Source organism: Gopherus evgoodei, chromosome 3, assembly GCF_007399415.2.
Source record: "Gopherus evgoodei ecotype Sinaloan lineage chromosome 3, rGopEvg1_v1.p, whole genome shotgun sequence".
NCBI lineage: Eukaryota > Metazoa > Chordata > Testudines > Testudinidae > Gopherus > Gopherus evgoodei.
In genome coordinates this window covers 4121371-4139657 of record NC_044324.1, presented here as the reverse complement: position 1 = coordinate 4139657, position 18287 = coordinate 4121371, and the positions used below count along the sequence as shown (strand labels likewise).

The 18287-nt window shown below is 41.8% G+C and overlaps 2 protein-coding genes across 8 annotated transcripts in view; one reads left to right on the top strand and one right to left on the bottom strand.

The window, feature by feature from the left end:
• Positions 1-8862: 8862 nt before the first annotated feature.
• On the top strand, positions 8863-11025 carry HIGD1C (HIG1 hypoxia inducible domain family member 1C). The gene is made up of 3 exons (XM_030554586.1): positions 8863-9149; positions 10356-10490; positions 10941-11025. The coding sequence occupies exons 1-3, from the start codon at positions 9056-9058 to the stop codon at positions 11003-11005; spliced, it is 294 nt and encodes a 97-aa protein (XP_030410446.1). The 5' UTR covers positions 8863-9055; the 3' UTR covers positions 11006-11025.
• A 2077-nt stretch (positions 11026-13102) lies between these two features.
• Positions 13103-18287, bottom strand: part of SLC11A2 (solute carrier family 11 member 2) — a 45476-nt gene continuing 40291 nt past the window's right edge. For 6 of the 7 annotated variants that reach the window (XM_030554581.1, XM_030554580.1, XM_030554582.1 and 3 more), the window contains exon 17: positions 13103-14977. In XM_030554581.1, coding sequence (XP_030410441.1) covers positions 14900-14977 — 78 coding nt within the window. In that variant the 3' untranslated portion in view covers positions 13103-14899. The remainder of the gene's footprint in view (positions 14978-18287) is intronic. The other variant, XR_003999399.1, reaches the window with a different exon arrangement.

Sequence of the window (18287 nt, the reverse complement as noted above, 5' to 3'; positions counted from 1 at the left end):
GCTGACCTGAGTGGAGCTGTGCATAGCAATGACAGGGTTTGGCAGTGTGCGAGCGGCAGTTGATTTTGCTTTGCCTTTATCAGTACATGTCACTGAAGCACTATGCAATTACATTATTTTTCAGCAGCTGTGTTTATCCTGTCAAATAAGGACATAAAATTAAAAACTTCTTATAAAAATAGAAACACAACTTCCACATTTTTGTATTTTAATGTAAAATCAGATGAAGCAATACTTGTTACACTGTTCTGGGGAACTAGCATGTGAATATGATCTGGCTTGAGTTTCATCAGCATTGCATATACGCTTTTTTAAAAACAGACTAGCAAACTGGGATTCTGTGTTTCACATTTTCTCTAACAGATTAGGCATTTCCCTCCTGTCCCCCTCCATTACTAGGCATTTTTGAAATGCTGAACTTATTTTTCATTCAGCCAGTCTTTTTGTGTGCGTGTACACTAGTTTAGAGGAAATATGTTCAGATAAACAGTTGACACAGCCATACTTAAAAGAGCACGGTCATGTTACTGTTCATAATTTTTAAATAAATGTTCCTTGTTTATAACACCTTCAAATCTTAAACTGAAAACCTTCCTTACAAAAGCTTCTTTCAGCTGCATAAGTGATTTGTTACTGCATGATAGCTTATAAGCATTCCAGTTGCATAAACTGGTTTGCTGTTGTAGGGTTGCTTGAGTGTTGGGCTACACACACTGGTTTGTTGCTATAAGGCAACTCAGGAGGTGCTGGGATATGCACCTTTTTAATTTGAGGACTGCTTTTTGTGCTGGAATGCTTGCACTGTATTTTTAAATAAGAACTGAGGTACTTATTTTGAATAAAATAATTATATGCATACTGTAAACAGACACTCAGATACAATGGTAATGATAGGGCCCCTATAAGAACTTGATTAGAATAGATTGTTCAGAGACAGAAATAATAGATGTGGGAAATTCTAGCCCTTCCTCACCTTAACAGTATCTTAAAAAGAAAAAACCCTACACCAACACAGTGACTGGCTGTCAAAATCAAATCAGACAGCTCATTTTACAACTATTTGATTGTATCTCTCTTCCCGTTCATATTTTGCTAGTTTTCTTACATTGTTAGCTTTTCGGAATGATGATCCTGACCTCATGTGTTGATAATATCAACACCTACCACCAGGGGATCCCAGTCTTGGTTGTAGTTCCTGGGTGTTACTGAAACTTAAATAAAGTTATCCTTTTTGGAATTCTGTCTCATTCAGATTTACCTGTTCTAGATTTTAGTCCAATCGCCTAATAAAGCCTTGGTATGTAGCTAAGTTTCTCAAATCTTTCTCCTTCTTGAGCTTCTTGTTGTTGTTTATTTCAGGGCTCAAAGAAGTTTTGGCTTGATGGTGTTGTATTTGGTATGAGAGAGAGACAAGCAGGGTGACTGAGGTATTGACATGGCTACAATTACACGTATTTGGTATCGTCTGATGCAGATTAGGCAGAGTCAGCATTTAACAAAGCTTTCTGAGCCCCCTCTCCTCCTGATTTGCAACATCTCTAAACTTCCCATCCTGGGCCTCCCTTGCAGAGAGGCTGCCAAATCCAGCACATCAATCTGGTGGTGTTGTAACAGGGATAAAAGTCCAGGGAGGGGCCATGCCAGCAATCTGGAACTATTATATTTCTATTTCATTCCCTGGAGCCTTGGGGTTTGGATCTGGAATCTGTGCCGTACCTGTTCAGATGTGTGTTGTGGCTTCTGGCAGCTGTCAGTCCCAGCTATTACAAAAACAATTACATATTTTCTTTTGGATCAAGACATGGGGCTTAAGAAATTAGACTGTTCTGAATTTTTTTTTTTACACTTGTATTTTAATCATGTATTGCTTGCTTCAGTAACCCTTTGCTACTCATTCTCTGGATAACAACCTAAAGATCCAGAGCCATTACTTTTCTCTTCTCATTAACCAGTTTATTAGAACACTTGGGGAATTATATAAAATACCACCGACAAAGCAGCACTTGGGTAAATAGAGTAGATCGAACATTCCATTTTTAAAATAGTCTGTTTGAGGAGATGATGCCACCTGCTGGGCACTTGCTGTAAAATATTTAAAAAGGGGTATTCAAATAATTTCCACTCTATCAGCTATCCACCTCTAACCTGACTGGCATATTTCAGATATTTTTCTCTAAAATTATTACTACTCATATTTTCATGTCTTCAAACTCAACAGAAACTTCAGCTGTGATCACAGGTTCAGTCCTTCTAGGGGCACAATGTAGTGTTTCCTGTGTGAGACCATATTTAGTTCCCATGGAAAATGACACATCCCTCTAAACCCCACCCACATTGTTCAGATATTTGGCATCCAGCAACTGATTCCCCTCGCGGTTCAGATATTTGGAGTCCAAATCCATTGACATAAGTGCACAATATGCCCATGACTAAAGGAAATGCGTGTGACCATGTGGCTGGTGCAGTTTCTTAGGTCATTCACCAATGCACCATTGGGTGAAATACCTATGCGTCTGATTCAAATACCATTTGTCTAAACTGCAAGAGAAATTCAGGCAAGCAGAATGTAATTATTAGCCAGGATGGGCAGGGATGGTGTCCCTACCCTCTTTGCCAGAAGCTGGGAATGGGTGACGGGATGGATCACTTGATGATTACCTGTTCTGTTCATTCCCTCTACAGCACCTGTCATTGGCTACTGTTGTAAGACAGGATACCAGGCTATATGGACCTTTGGTCTGACCCAGTATGGCAGTTCTTATGTTCTAAATTAGCTGCATTGGAATTAAGCCAAGACATTGCGGTTCACATACCTGTTCCTGTTTAAAAAAAAAAAGCCATGACGTCTTTAATGACGACAAATGGTCAGGGTCTTGGGTGTACATTATACCCAAAACAGCATATCCAGCAGTGCATTGCCCTCTAACATCATGGTGAAACACTGGGTCAGTACTCACTCAGAGGGAAGACTGACACCCTCTTATTGAATCACCAGTCCCACTTGCTGCAGCATTATCCTTGAGGAAGATAGCGCTTGTAAGGGCAGACAAAATCACAGCATGTAGAGGTACAGCAGCAGGTGTTTCGTTATGCTAGTAATACTTTCTAGGAAGTCATAATAACAGTGAGAGTCCCTCTTCGTATCTGCACTACCAAATTCCTCTGCTTTCTGAGCATGAAGCTGTGCAAGCATATGGTTCACAGGCACAGAATAAATATTCCATTAATCATAAGTGAGGATTCTCTTCTATGTATGTTCTTCTCTCTATTCTTTGGCAACTGCTCCCTCTCCAGGACTTCTTCCTTTCTGCAATATGTTTATCTTTGTAGAGTATGGATAAATTCTGTGCTTTCAGCTGTTGTGTTTGGATATATCTAGAGTGGTACTTAAATCTGAGAACTCCCAAAGGTGTCAGTCAAACTCGTCTTTCCTGGTTCAGTGAATGTTCTTTAATAATATTTAATTATTGTATCTCTCTCTCTCTCTCTATATATATATATTGGGAGTGATAACATTTTCAGACCTTTTAAATAAAATAAATTTGGGGGCTGGTTGTTTTTTTGCTTCTGGGTTGCTGAGTTATTGCTAATGATCCCATCACTACTACTGGCAGAATGTTACTTGTACTGCTGCAAAGAATCCTGTGGCACCTTATAGACTAACAGACGTTTTGAAGCATGAGCTTTCGTGGGTGAATACCCACTTCCTCAGATGCATCTGAGGAAGTGGGTATTCAGCCACGAAAGCTCATGCTCCAAAACGTCTGTTAGTTTATAAGGTGCCATAGGATTTTTTGCTGCTTTTACAGATCCAGACTAACACGGCTACCCCTCTGTACTTGTACTGCTTGTCATCTTCTTCATGTTAACATCATTCAGAAATTTAAGTACCAGCCCAAACAGCATTGTGAATGGGCTTTCTTTGGTGATTGATGTACGTTCTGCTGGAGGTACATTAACACTAAAACAATCAGGTATATCATCACCCAAATTTATCCTTAACAACAATTTGGATAATCGGTGACAGTGAAGAATGGGCGAAAGCTACATTAAACCAGACAGGCTCGATCTCTCAATCATAACCAAATTTACTTCTATCCCACACACTCCTACCCTAAAAAGAACAGAAGTACTTGTGGCACCTGTTCTTTTTGCGGATACAGACTAACATGGCTGCTACTCTAATTCCTACCCTCGTGTTTATATCACACTGTTTATTACTGAACATGATGGTGAAACTGAAGTTAAATAAAATGGAGTATGTCCGTGCTGGTAGTCTGCGGAGAGCTGAAACATCACAGGGTGCTGGCTTTTCCTAGCTTCCCATTGCCTGAATGCCTGCAAAAGCAGCTGTAAACAAGGAGGAGGAGGAACCAACCTAGCCATCTCTATTAGGAGAGGCTGCTACATAAGAGGAGGAGGAAATAAACGGGGAGTCACCAGCCACCATCAGGAGAGGAACTAGGAGTTGCCAATGGGACCAGAAACCTCCACAAGGGAAGGAATGTTCAAAGTGGAAGGGAACCAGGCAGCTGGTGCAGAGGAGTGGAGAAGAAAGGGACCTATTGACAGAGAAATATATGCCAGGTACCAGAGATGACAGAAAGGGAGAAATGTAGAGCAAAAACTGAGGTGTGATTTTTTTTTAAATAAAAGAAAGAGCATGCATTGCATTAAAGATATTAACTCTACCTCAATACTTTCCTTGCTTTACTTTTCCACATAAGCTATTATAGTAGTTGCACAGGGCTGATGCCTGACTGCAACAGGATGGTGTTGAGAGGGGAGATGTCCTCACTATTAACAGGCAGCCAACACTGCCAGATTTGAGAACCCCTGGTGTACATCCAAGTTCATTTCAAGCTCCCTGCTGTGTTATTTTGGGGGCTGGGTTCCTCTCCTTAAAGGTGCACATCACATGAAATGGTTTCTTTGGTCAAACAAAAAAGCCCCACATCTTTTGCAGCCTGTCCCATACAACAGGACTGCAATCAGCTCAAACACTCCCTTCCTCCTGTTATTTTTATTATTCTTCCCACAAGCAAACTGTCCCCCTCTTAAAAAAACACCTGTATCAATTTTTGAAAATCACTAACCTTTTCCAGGAGCCATAGACAGATGTTTTCTGCCTGATGGAAGGATGCTCCAGTCACTCACATACTGGCATATTTACAGCCGGTCAACCAATCTCAGGGATGCCACGGGAGCCACAAAAGTGCCTGCTTCCCTACCTTCTTCCCACAGGGCACACAAAAGAAAATTGCAGGCACAGGTGGTGAGCATGGGTACAGGGCACTAGCTCAATTCAAGCACTGCTCTCAGTGCAGTTAAGGAAACAGCTGAACCAGGTGAAAGAGATTATTGGAAGGGAGAACAGCCCAGTGGTTAAGATGCAAGCAGAGGACCAGAGAGGCTTATTTTCAGTTCCCTGCGCTGACAGACTTCCTGTGTAACCTTAAGCAAGCTGCTCCAGTCTTTCTATGCCTCAGTTTCCCATCTGTGAAATCACCACTTTTCTATATCACAGGGGTGTTGTGAGATTAAATGCATTAAAGACTGGGAGATGTTCAGCTTCCACAATCATTGGGGGGCGAGGGAAGCTATAAATGTCTTAGATAACAAGAGCTGGTTTTTGTGACATACAGAACCTACTGATGGGCTGGGGAAGAAATTGGTGGGTTAGTTTTGAAATTAAGCTAAGCACGACATGAGCTGCTGCTGTCTGCGTGAGGGGAGATGGAAGCTAACGGAGGAGGCCCAAAGCTGCCCCTAGGTGTGGAGCTAGGAGGAAACGAAAGCAATAGAAGCAGGGGGGGCTGGGGTTGGGGGGGCGGGTTGGAAGACGCTCCCTCCAGCAGGGCTGGCTTTAGGAAGTGCGGGGCCCAATTCGAACAGTTTCGACGGGGCCCCGGCAGGCAAGACTTAAAAAACAAACAAACAAAAACACCGAGTGGCTCTCCGAGTCTTCGGCAGCGGGTCCTTCACTCACTCCAGGTCTTCGGCGGCACTGAAGGACCCGCCGCCGAAGACCTGGAGCCAGCGAAGTACCCACCATCGAAGTGCTGCCGAAGACCCGGAGTGCTGCCGGGTGAGTAAAAATGAAAAAGGAGCCTCTAGCCAGGGAAGAGATTCTCACTGGGCATGGGGCCCAATTCGGGGGAATTGGTGGAATAGGCCTAAAGCCGGCCCTGCCCTCCAACATGTGACTCGGGGCAGCAGTGGAGACCGGTAGCCGGGAATGCTGGGCAGCCAGGGGCAGGAGGGTATTGGGGGGCTGTGAGGGGAACATGGCAATGGGGGTAGGGTGGTATATGGGGGGGAGGTGCTGCCCTATAGCTCACAGTGACCCATCTAAGTATTTCCATCATGCCCACCCCTAACCCCTAGCAGACCCCTCATCCCTGGTACAGCAGGGATGAGGGGTCTGCAGCTGTCCTGTGTGGAGAGGCCTAGGTCCCAGCTGGGCCAGGCCTTGGGGGTGGGGGGAGCCCTGGCGGACACCACGTTTCCATGGCTCCCGCTCCACGCTCTCAGGTGGGCCTGGCCAGCGCCCCCCTGCCCGTGACGAGCTGCCCGGCGGGAGTGTGTGTGTGGGGAGGGGGGGCACCTGACTGGGACACTTTCGTTATCAGCCCAATTACTAGCCTTGGGGCTGGGGGCAACATGGGGAGCTGAGGTGGGGCCTGCGCGAGGGAGGTACTCAACCTTTCCCGCCACTTCTGCCCACCCTGAGCCAGCACGAGCCGCGACCACCCGCCCCCACCCTGGCCATTGGCTGCCCCTGTGTGACGTAAGCCAAAGAGGGCGTGGCTTTGGGCAGCCGTCCGGAGACGGGTGGGTTGAGTCACGCGCGTGCGCCTGGTGGGCGGGGCCAGGGGAAGGGCTGAAGTGGGGCGGGGCGGGACCGTGTAGGACGGTCCTGGGGGGGAGGAGGGCTGTATGGGGTAGGGGTAAAGGTGGGAGGGGGAGGATACTGGGGGGCAGTATGGAGTAGGGGTAATGGGGGAGGGTACTGGGGGGCTGTAAAGGGGGAGAGAATAATGTGGGGAGGAGGATACTGGGGGGCTGTATGGGGTAGAGGCAACAGGGGGAGGGCAGTGGGGGGCTGAATGAAGTAAGGGCAATAGGGGGAGAGTACTGGGGGCTGTAGGGGATAGGGGCAATGGGGGAAGGTAGTGAGGGGCTATGGGGGGGGAAGGGGCAATGTGGGGAGGGGGAGGATGCAGGGTGGCTGTAGTGGGGAGGGGCAATAGGGAGAGGGTACCGGGGGGGGGCTATATGGGACAGAATCCTAGAAATGTAGGACCTGAAAGGGCCTTAATAAGTCATCTAGTTCAGGCCCCTGCACTAGGATAGGACTAAGTATTATGCGGACCATCCCTGACAAGTGTTTGTTTAACCCGTTCTTGAAATCCTCTAGCCTCCTTAGGTAATTTGTTCCAGTGCTTAACTACTCTGACAGTTAGGAAGACTTCCTAATGTTTAACCTAAATCTCCCTTGCTCACTTTAAGGCCATTACTTCTTGTCCTGTCCTAAATGGATAATGAGAACAATTTATCATCCTCCTTTTCATAACAACTTTTACCTATGTGAAGATTATCATTCCCTCTCCTCCCCCTATCTTTTTTCCAAAACAATCTAATTTTTTCAGGCTTTCATTGTAGGTCATGTTTTCTAGATCTTTAATAATTTTTGTTGCTCTGCTATGGACTTTCTCCAGTGTCTACATCTTTCCCAAACTGTGGGGCTCAGAACTGGACAGAATACTGCAGTTGAGGCCTTATCAGTGTGGAATGGGGAAGAATTACTTCTCATGTCCTGCTTATAATGCTCCTACTAATACTTCTCAGAATGTTGGTTTATTTGCAACAATATTACGTTGTTGACTTATATTTAGTTTGTGATCCACTATAACCACTCATCCTTTTCTGCCCTACTCCTTCCTAGACAATCATTTCCCATTTTATATTTGTGCAACTGATTATTCCTTCCTAATGGTGGTACTGCACAGATATGCTTATTGAATTTCATCGTTTATTTCTAACCATTTCTCTAGTTTGTCAATATACTTTTGAATTCTAATCATGCCCTCCAAAGTGCTTGCAACCTCTCCCACCTTAGTCCACAAACTTTATCAGTGTACTCTCTATCCCATTAACCATATCATTTATGAAGATATTGAATAGAACAGGACCTAGGACAGATCCCTGTGGGACCACACTTGATATGCCCTTCCAGCCTGCTTGTGAACTATTGATAACTATTTTCCAACCAGTTGTGCACCTACCTCATAGGTTTGTCAAGACTATATTTCTCTAGTTTGTTTATCAGAATGTCAAGCAACAGTATCAAAAGCCTTATTAAAGTCAAGATATCATATCTATTCCTTCCCTCATGGCTTGTTACCCTGTCAAAGAATGATATTAAGTTGGTTTGATATTTGTTCTTGACAAATCCATGTCGACTGATACCTTATTTTCTTCTAGGTGCTTACAAATTGATTATTTGCTGCATTATTTTTCCAGATATGGAATATAAGCTGACTAGTCTGTAAGTCCCTGGGTTGTCCTTATTCCCCTTTTTATAGCTAGGTACTATATTTGCCCTTTTCCTCTCCAGGAAAGGGGCAATGGGTCTCTAAAACATCCGTTAAAAAAAAAGAAAGTAGTATCTCTTTATTTCACAGATACAGCTACGAAGAGGAAGCTTCATTTCCGAGCATGTCTTGCTGAGGTATCGTTTGGAGAGCTGATCAGGTGTAAGTGACAAACTTCACCCAGCCCAATTGCAGTGCCAAAATAAAACCCTTAACAGGGAACCGGAGGGCCTCTAAAATGAGATTAAGCAGCAGATGATATTGCATTAAGTGAATGACAACTAGAAAAAGGGAATCTGCTTACGTATGACCAGGATCAGTTTGCAAGTTAGCTGCTCTCACACCTGGGAGTCTCATAAGTTAGAGGTGCCTTAGCAAGTAATCACTGGAGAACAGAGAAAGAAAGAATCTCTGGATTTGAATTGTCAGCCCTGTTCTCTTGTTTTCCGACGTGAGAAATGTCTTCTGATGATCGCTGGTCTGCAGAGGAAGATGACAGTCAAGTCTCTAAACTGACACGGAAAGCTAGAGACTCTCCATTTGTTCCTGTAGGTGAGTTGAATCTTTCTGTGCACACAGAGTGCTATGGACAGGGTTTTATTGCAATAATTCTGGCCTGTTTTTCCTCAGAAATAATCTCTTCAGCTAGTAATGAAGGTTAATAGATTTTTTCCAGAAATAGCTAAAATGTACACTGGTTAAACACGGAACAGCAAAATTGATAGCGTGAAAAGGTTTTTCTCCTTCCACTGTCAACTGTCATACACCATTATTCTATTGTAATAATAGGATGGCCAGAGTAAAATATAGATCTGTTGCAAAGGTAGCTGTTACTTTATCAGTAATCTGATGGAAGCCTGTTATAACCTTCATTTAAAAGGTGTCTTTACTGTAATTGTGCAGCTTCCTATATAGTACCTTCTACATGGGGCTTCTTCCCTCAGAAACAGAGCTTTACAGGTTTCTATATTCACACACCATTGAATCAGACCTTCCTTTAAAAACCAATATATTAAGTGAGATGAGTCACATCCAAAATACTAGGTTTTCAGGAACTGTGCAGAGCTGGAAAGGCAAGGAGAAGCCTCACCAAGTTTCATCCATCAATCTTCATGAGGCTTCCCCAACATTTAGCAGCAACAGAAGCGGTTCTAAACCTTAAAGTGATTTGTATGTACCAGACTAAATGAGCACAGGCTAATCTGTATACACTGTTGTCAATTTAGCAGGTTGCAAGGACACAGATTGCTTTTTTGCAGTGTGTGTGGGTGGTTGTAATTGAAAGATAAAAGAATAATTTAGTTATTCAATTTATATACCAAATAACAAAAGTAATTGAAAGTGATTTACAGGCCCCGACTTAACTTGAAAAGCAAAAAAAGGCAGAGATAAAATTAAACCTCTAATTGATGCTTCCTTCCCTACTTCAGAAAGAAAAAAAGTCAGATAATATGAGAGTGGATATAGCTACACTAGATGGTTTTGGGAACAAAAGCACCATTTTCTGGTACAGAAAGTTGGATGCTTTGTTCAAACAGCATGTCTAATTTAGCATTTGGTAAACACTACTTTTTTAGGTCAGAAGGGGCAGATTCTGCAAACCCTTAATATGCTGATTCCTCACCCTATGCACTGTTTGGTAGATTTTAGCTTAGGGAATATAGTATTTAGAGTAATTTATCTGACATTCTTTAAGCCAAAGTTACATTTTCTGGTTCTACACATTTATTGAACTTCACCCTCCTTCTGAATGCATAGGGATGGCAGGCTTTGTTGCTGTCGTGGGCTATGGTCTCTACAAGCTAAAACACAGAGGAGATCAGAAAATGTCAGTCCATCTCATTCACATGAGAGTTGCAGCACAAGGCTTTGTCGTAGGAGCAATAACAATAGGTAAGATACAGTTTTGTGCAGAAACCTTTTAAAGATACCTTTGCAGTAGCTGAGCCTTTTTCTGGAGGGCAGATGGGGTAGTCTTCTGCCCATATAGTAATGAGCCTACTCATAGGCTGCTTGACTTACCTCTACTTTCAGCAAGTATTCTCATTTCAAAGCTAACATCTATATCTTCTGTAAATCACTATTGCGGATGATTCATGATATAACTATTCAAATTGGGATTTATTGGACCATTTAATGTCCAGTTGTTACCTCCTTGCACCACTTATTTTTTAGGATATTTAGAGAAGACATTTTTACTGCAAAATACTTTTACCTATGCTCGTTTGCAGACATTATAATTAAATGAAAAAAAGCCAGACTGTTTGCATGAAGAGTAATTGCTGAACTATCCTTTCATATGAAAAACACCAATAGATAACAGTATCTGCTCTTTTTTGTTAGGTGTTCTCTTCTCTATGTATAAGGATTACGTTAAACCTCAGTTCAAGAATGGGGCCAAAAAGTGAACCAACTCCATAGCAGCAAGCAGGAGAAGAAAGCATATGTTCAGTATTTAAATTTCTATATGTAAACATTGTAAGAATTTTAAGTAATTATCACCAGGACTTCTGTTAGCTCTGCCACTGAACGGCTGCTCTACGCTAAAGCCAACTGTTGGGATCAATACCTAAACTCACAATATCCATGTCTATGATGCTAGAGGCAATAGACTCATCATGACTGACAGCACAGTCAGTACAAATGTTTCAGCAGTCCCTGCCAGCTAGAGTACGGTGCAAGGAGAATTGTTATCTGGGGCAGAGGCACCCATCTCCCTACATCAAGCTCAGAATGCTGCAGTACATCCCGTGCATCCTAGTTAGGAGAGCGGTACAGTATGGAAAGAGAGCATTGCAAGATTGTTCTCTGGGGTTAGCAGTAGACAGTTAACAGAAGACCTGAGTAGTCCAATGTCTTGTACCATTGCTGGTTGTCTAAATGTTTTGTGCTAATATATTTATTAGGTGCCGTTTGTTTATGCTTTTTTAAATGTTTAAATAATTTTATTTATTAAATTTTTATATATAGGGTAACCCACTTGGTTACAATAAAACACTCATGTTTCAACTCGCTGAAGCCAATAGTAATAGCTACAATAACTAGATTTTGAACAGCTCCTCACTATGATATACTGAGTCACTGCTCTTTGGCCTGTTGCATATTTCACGTCATTGCTATTGAGATCTTCACCTGCCGGACATATTTGGTTTAACAAAGATGCTCTCTGAACCACAGCAGTGATTAATGGGATGCAAGTAATGAGATTACAACAAGACCCTCTTCCTTCCAACTAAAGCAATAGTGTTTACAAACAAAAGCTTTGGCAGCTATTTAAGAACTCCTCAGAGATAACACACATGTTAGAGGGACTCCTGGTTCAGTTACTGTACAGGCTGAGACTTGCCTGCCGCAGAAAGATGGCACCAAATTACAGCTAGCACCAACTGGGGTATGTCTACACTACCCGCCGGATTGGTGGGTAGTGATCAATCTATTGGGGATCGATTTATCGTGTCTAATATAGACGCCATAAAATCGATCCCCGATAGCTCTGCCGTCGACTCTGGAACTCCACTGCAGCAAGAGGCAGAAGTGGAGTCGACGGGTGAGCGGCAGTGGTCGACTCGCTGCTGTCCTCATGGCCAGGTAGATTGACCTAAGATACGCTAACTTCAGCTACGCGAATATCTTAGGTTGACATCCCCGCCCCCCCAGTGTAGACCTAGCCCAAGGCTAGGGGCAGCCTGCCTCTAAAGCGAATCAGCTGAGGGGGACTATTCCTCAGCCTTAAACCAAGATCCTTAGTGTCCCTTGTATGTAGCTACAACAGCAAACAGAAGCCACTTGCTAGATGCCTAATCCACACTGGTCAAGGTAACATTCTAATGGGATTTACGAAAAAACAAAAGCAAGTACCACCTGCAACAGACTTAGGCTATTAGCGTCTACACTACAGACCTTACAGCGGCATAGCTGTATCGCTTGTAAGGTCTCCTGTGTAGCTGCGCTTTGCCAGCAGGAGAGAGCTCTTCTGCTGGCATAATTAAACCACCTACAATAGTGGCATTAGCTATGTTGGCAGGAGACCCTCTCCTGCTGACATAGTGCTGTCCACACCAGCACTTTTGCCAGTGAAACTGATGTCAGTCAGGGGTGTGTGGTTTTTCTTCTTCACACTCCTGACTGACAAAAGTGGTAGTGTAGACAAAGCTTTAGTGTGAGAAAGAGAATCTGAGTAAGACTCATTTTGCAAAAACATTTACGGCACGTGTTTACATCTTTCCACATTAACTGGTGGAAACTTGGACACCATTGCCCATGCTACACTTCAATTCAAACCTTAGGGTCTCAGAATATCCTCTGGTGTACTGCAATCTATACTCACACTGGTAGCGTCTTCCCTAGCATGTAACAGCTACATGTTTTTGCAGTTGTTCATACTGTACAGACTGTTCTTGTACAGAAAACAGCCAGTGAAAGTTATTAACTTTCTGGGTCATCTGACCTGAAGAATATCAGCATTATTTCTTAAGCAAATGAAGCCTGAACAGAAAAGGCTAAAGTGAATTTGACACATTTATTTGACCGTCTAGGCTTCCATCATATTCATCACAAGTCAAAGTGTAATCAATATATTTAATAAATGAGTGCCAAATACACAGGGACAGAAATGCTTCATTGGTAAGAGATTTAATTAAAAAACAGAAGTAAGATGCCTCAGAACTGAGCCCACATAGACATAAATACAAATATAATTCAGGGTATCTTCCATTTGAAGGCAGTTCCGGCCTCAGGGTTCTTTGCACAATTGCAAAAGATTTATCTTTTCAAAAAAACCCAAAACAAAACACACTTTCCCACCCAGAATATCATGGCCTCAAGCTTTGAGTTTGAAACTATCCAATTCTAAGAAATTATCCTAAATCATTCAAAACTTCTTGAAATGGCATGAAAATGCAAAGCTCATGTTCAATTCCATTTGTGTCCCAGGAAAAGTTAACCCCATTCTGTGGTTGTTGGTTGGCTTAAAACAAGAGGACACATTTCACCTATAGATGGAAGCTGCTGTGTAACTGTGCACATGGATTTATTCAGTTACATTTATGGCTGGAAGAACTACATGAAGAAATTTTGAAGTTCCCTCTTCAGGACTTAGCAGTTAACAAGCACCTTCCATGGTGAGCACTCTGAACAGAGAAGTGTCCACTCCTATAACTGTATAGAACGATACTTAAATCAAGGATTTTACCTCAGATGTCAGGAGTAAAACCTGAACTTGCATTGCCTCTACAAATTGGTTGTATTTTGAAATTGAGAATTAAGCATTTCAACACACTGTCGGTCAAATACAAGCTGGGATGTGATGACAAAGAAAACAAAGTTGGACTGAATGCACAAAGATACAACTCTTTGTGTCCTCCCATTTCAGTTACACTGTAGTTACCATTTCCTATGCAGCAGTCAGCAATGTAGTTGTGGGGGGCCAGGCAAGCACCTGAAATAAAATCCTAGAGCAGCTCAGTATTGAAGAACTGGCCAGATGCTTAGAAGAGGTGGGCAGGGAAGTGAGGATTGCCACGCTCTTGGAGCAGGAGACCTCTTCAGATCGCCACACTGGAGGCTAGAGAGGTTTGAGATGATAGGACTCATTGCTACAGTAACTGAGCATCTAAATACCTGGACAGATAGGGAGGGCGTTTTTAGACAGAAGGGAGCAGAAATGGAAGGGCATGCCCAGAACATAATCTGCATTTTACAGAAACCTTGTACACTTCTTCCTTGGATTTGCACTTCAGAATCTGTCCAGGCTTTTGAGTTAATTATTTCTCATTGTGTAGTCTCCTTAGTGTACTTCATAAATTAGATCATTCAAAATCAAATGTAAAATCTTAACGTTACTCATTTGGACAATCTTCCAAAAGCTGGAAAACATGTTACGTCCCATAATTTAGTTGACCTAAGAAACACCAAGCAGAATAAGTTTAGATCTAAAATCAATAAAATATTCAAATATCTATAATTTACTACCCAAATAATTTACAATTAAAAAAAGGATTAAGGAAAATATTTTGAGTACCTAAAGACAAACCCATAGGGTATGTGATATTATGAACTGGTTTGACTCTGGCTCTTCATTGGTCCTGTGAGACCCTTCATGGCTGATGTCAAGTGCAATGTCTGTTGATTCCATCTGACACTCCTCTGCAGATGTCAGTTTTATCTTGTGCTCTTTCTTGGAGAAAATCTTTCCGTCATTCATGATGCTTGACCATACCCGTTTCTGAACTAACCAAAAGTAAGGAAAATCCTTTTCTGCAGCTTCAAAATTGTTTTTGTTCTTGCTAGTGCATTTCAGGGAATCATCTAGTCACAACTGAGGCTGCATCGACATTGTTCAGAAGGAAGAGTTCAGGGTGAGTAGTAAGTCCCAGCTGATACTAGAGAAGGCAAAGAAGAAAATTAGGGAAACCACTTTGAAACAGAAGCCAAAGACAGTGAAATCAAGGGCGATTAGGTTGAAGTCACTAAGCAGAGGGTTTTGTGCTTTGGCTTTCTTCAGCCTAAATCTTTGTTTAAAAGTCCTTGATCAATGCTTCAAATCCTGAAGTGTTACAGAAACATCTTATTTTGCTCAGACAATGAGTTTCATAGGACTTGTACAACCCAGAAATGCAAGCAGCCTGGCCTGGAGGCCATGTAGAGAATATTCCTCCAGGGCAGGTAGTAATTGAGACAATTGCATGCCACAGGCACAAAGGCATGACCAAGACCAAGTTCTTTTCCAGCAGTTAAGTGCTATTCTCTCTGAACTGCTATATAGCGTGCAGTTTCATTTCACTAAGGGCTTGCCTACACCATGATTTAGTGCACAGCAAGCCAGGGTGTTTGAAACAGCAGGACATCAAAGCACACTATGGAATTTTTAGTGCACGGAAGCAGAGGCTATGCAGCCAGTTAGTGCCATGTAGACAAGCCCTTAGGAACTGGTACTGCCAAAAGGCCCAGTAGCTCCAAGCCACACAGTACAGTAGAACCTCAGAGTTACGAACAGACCAGTCAACCACACCCCTCATTTGGAACTGGAAGTACGCAATCAAGCAGTAGCAGAGACAAGAAAAGCAAATACAGTACAGTACTGTGTTAAACGTAAACTACTAAAAAAAGGCAAAGTTAGAAAAATATTTGACAAATTAAGGGAACTGTTTCTGAGATTGTTTAATTTAAATTAAGATGCTTAAAAGCAGCATTTTTCTTCTTCATAGTAAAGTTGCAAAGCTTTATTAAGGCAATGTTCAGCTGTAAGCTTTGGAAAGACAAAACATTTAGTTTAGACTTACAAAAATTTTAGAGTTACGAACAACCTCCATTCCCGAGGCGTTTGTAACACTGAGGTTTTACTGTAGCTCGTAAGGTCATCTAAATCATAATCTGATATGTAAGAATCCTACTTAACTCAGATGACTGATTCTTTGGTCCTGCCACTTTCATTATATAAAATAAAATAAAATAAAATCCAAGTTTTGTGAGGCTGTTAGATGTTAAAACCGAAGCATTAAATCAGTTCTTATTCTCTAATCAGCAGCAGTAAATCTGACTTGTTATAAATATGATAACTACTGCACAACAATTAACTGATTTATTAAAGTTATTTTGATTAATCTGAAGGAGTGTCACTGAAAGATTGAAGCAACATGCAGCTGATTAAAAAACAAAGGTGATTCAGCTCCTAGAACACAGGAGACAGATTTTTCCGTCTTTCCATGCTGATTTTCACTTATTACAGTAGATCTTGTACATTAATTACCTACTAGATTATTAGTAGTAGGAGCACAGAGTGTGATCCAACAGGAAAACCCAATCTCCACTTACAGAACACAGGATTCACCCTTTTCAAGTAGTGTGAATTTGTTACAGAAAGTTTAATTAAGCAAACAGTGGATGTTGTTTCAGGGCAACAGGTTTTCTCTGCCAGGGTGCACTCTCAATTAGCCAGAGATAATAACCAGTTATTTATCTTATATCTGGACAGGCTTCCGTCACTAGTGGCCAGCCAAATAATATGCTGCTATGCTCTAGGCCCCAAGAGTTACAGCTTTATAAAATCCTGTTTTGTATCCAGTTTATGTCTCAGCTGCAGTAGTTTGAGGACTCCCTTTAAAAGGGATTTGCATCTAATTTACAAGTTAGCTTATGAGAGCAATGGCTGTTGATAAGTTTTTATTTAATGGACACAATACTTCACATCAATACATATTACAAAAACATGCAAGGGACACAGATGCAATATCCCATTACTGTTTCTGTTGGGGGGAATCAAGGATGGTATCTTTCTCAGTTATAATTTCCTGTTACATCAACATGCAAGTTTGCCTGATTCCACGTATATAGGTGATAAAGTTATTCTCCTCTGTGAAGATTAAGTTCATGCTTAATTGTTCAAAATTTGTTAAAAAATTCAGTTGTTAGAAATCAAAAGGCAAGACAAGAGTTTTCAATGGACTGAAACTTACCAGTGTTTCTTACATGGTAGAAACAAAGAAACTAAATAGGTATTAATTTAATTAAAGGCCTGTAGCGAGCTTACAAATTCAGTGTTTCCTCTAAGAGAAATAAATAATATGGATTACTTACAGCTTCCAGTTCACTTAAAGCAGGTAGGGAAAGCTTGTAATAAAAAATGGGAACGTTCCCATATCACATAGTAACACAAAGATCAATTTTTGAACAGAAGCAAAAGTTCAGGCTTATTTAAAAAAAGAAAGGAGTGTGCAATGCCTGCTTCTATCAGAATTCCCTCCCTACTCCCAAATAGATTTTAAGGCCAGATGGGACCATTACATCACCAAGTCTGAACTCCTGAATAAGATCAGGCCACAGGATTTCACTCAATTACTTGTATTCATTCCTAGTCCAACTAAGCAGAGTTTATCCCCTATTAAGGTTGTTCCTGGCCAAAACATGTTGGCATTTGATTCGTTTTGTGAGTAAGTGGGGAGGCAAGATAGCCTAAAACCAATCAGATTGGTTTAGTGCATTTGCAATTTTGACTGAGGATGAGGAAGTGGCAAGACACGCAGAAATGTGGCAGTAAATGATCTAAATGTAGAATGGTGAGTTTGTCTTCCAACCAGAGCCACCCAAAGACACCTCTAAAAATGCTCAACTGAACCCTAGCAATAATTATATACAGATAGTCAGGTTGCACAAGCTAATAGCATATCAATCCTTTGCTATAGCTGGGAGCAGAAGCACTCAATATTGCCCTGAAGGGAGTGGAGAATATCATGCCAAGATAGCTTCTTGGTTGAATGTCTTGCACGAACAAGGACCGTAGTGACAATTTCTGGCAACAGCAGTTAGTGAGAAGTTACTATGCACAGCTTGGAGAGAGTTAGTGTAGAAATACTAAGCTTTGCATGCAATCTAGTGTACAGGGCAGTAAACCTATAGCATCTCAATCATGTGGGCATCAATACGAGTTTCTTTTAAAGCAACATACTGGGTGTCATAATTTAAAAAAAAAAGACCCAAGAAACCAAGTTGAAAAAGTGCCTCTTTTAATTGAAAATGTAGTGCATACAAATTGATTCACGCTCAATTAAAAAAAAATTAAGTTTCACAAATAGAATAGAAGCTAAATTATAGTACACTAAGAGGACTTTTATACAGAAGCTCCTGCATATAGCGGTGATTTTGACATACAGTTCACATCATATCCAACAGTGACAGTCATACATGTTCACAGTG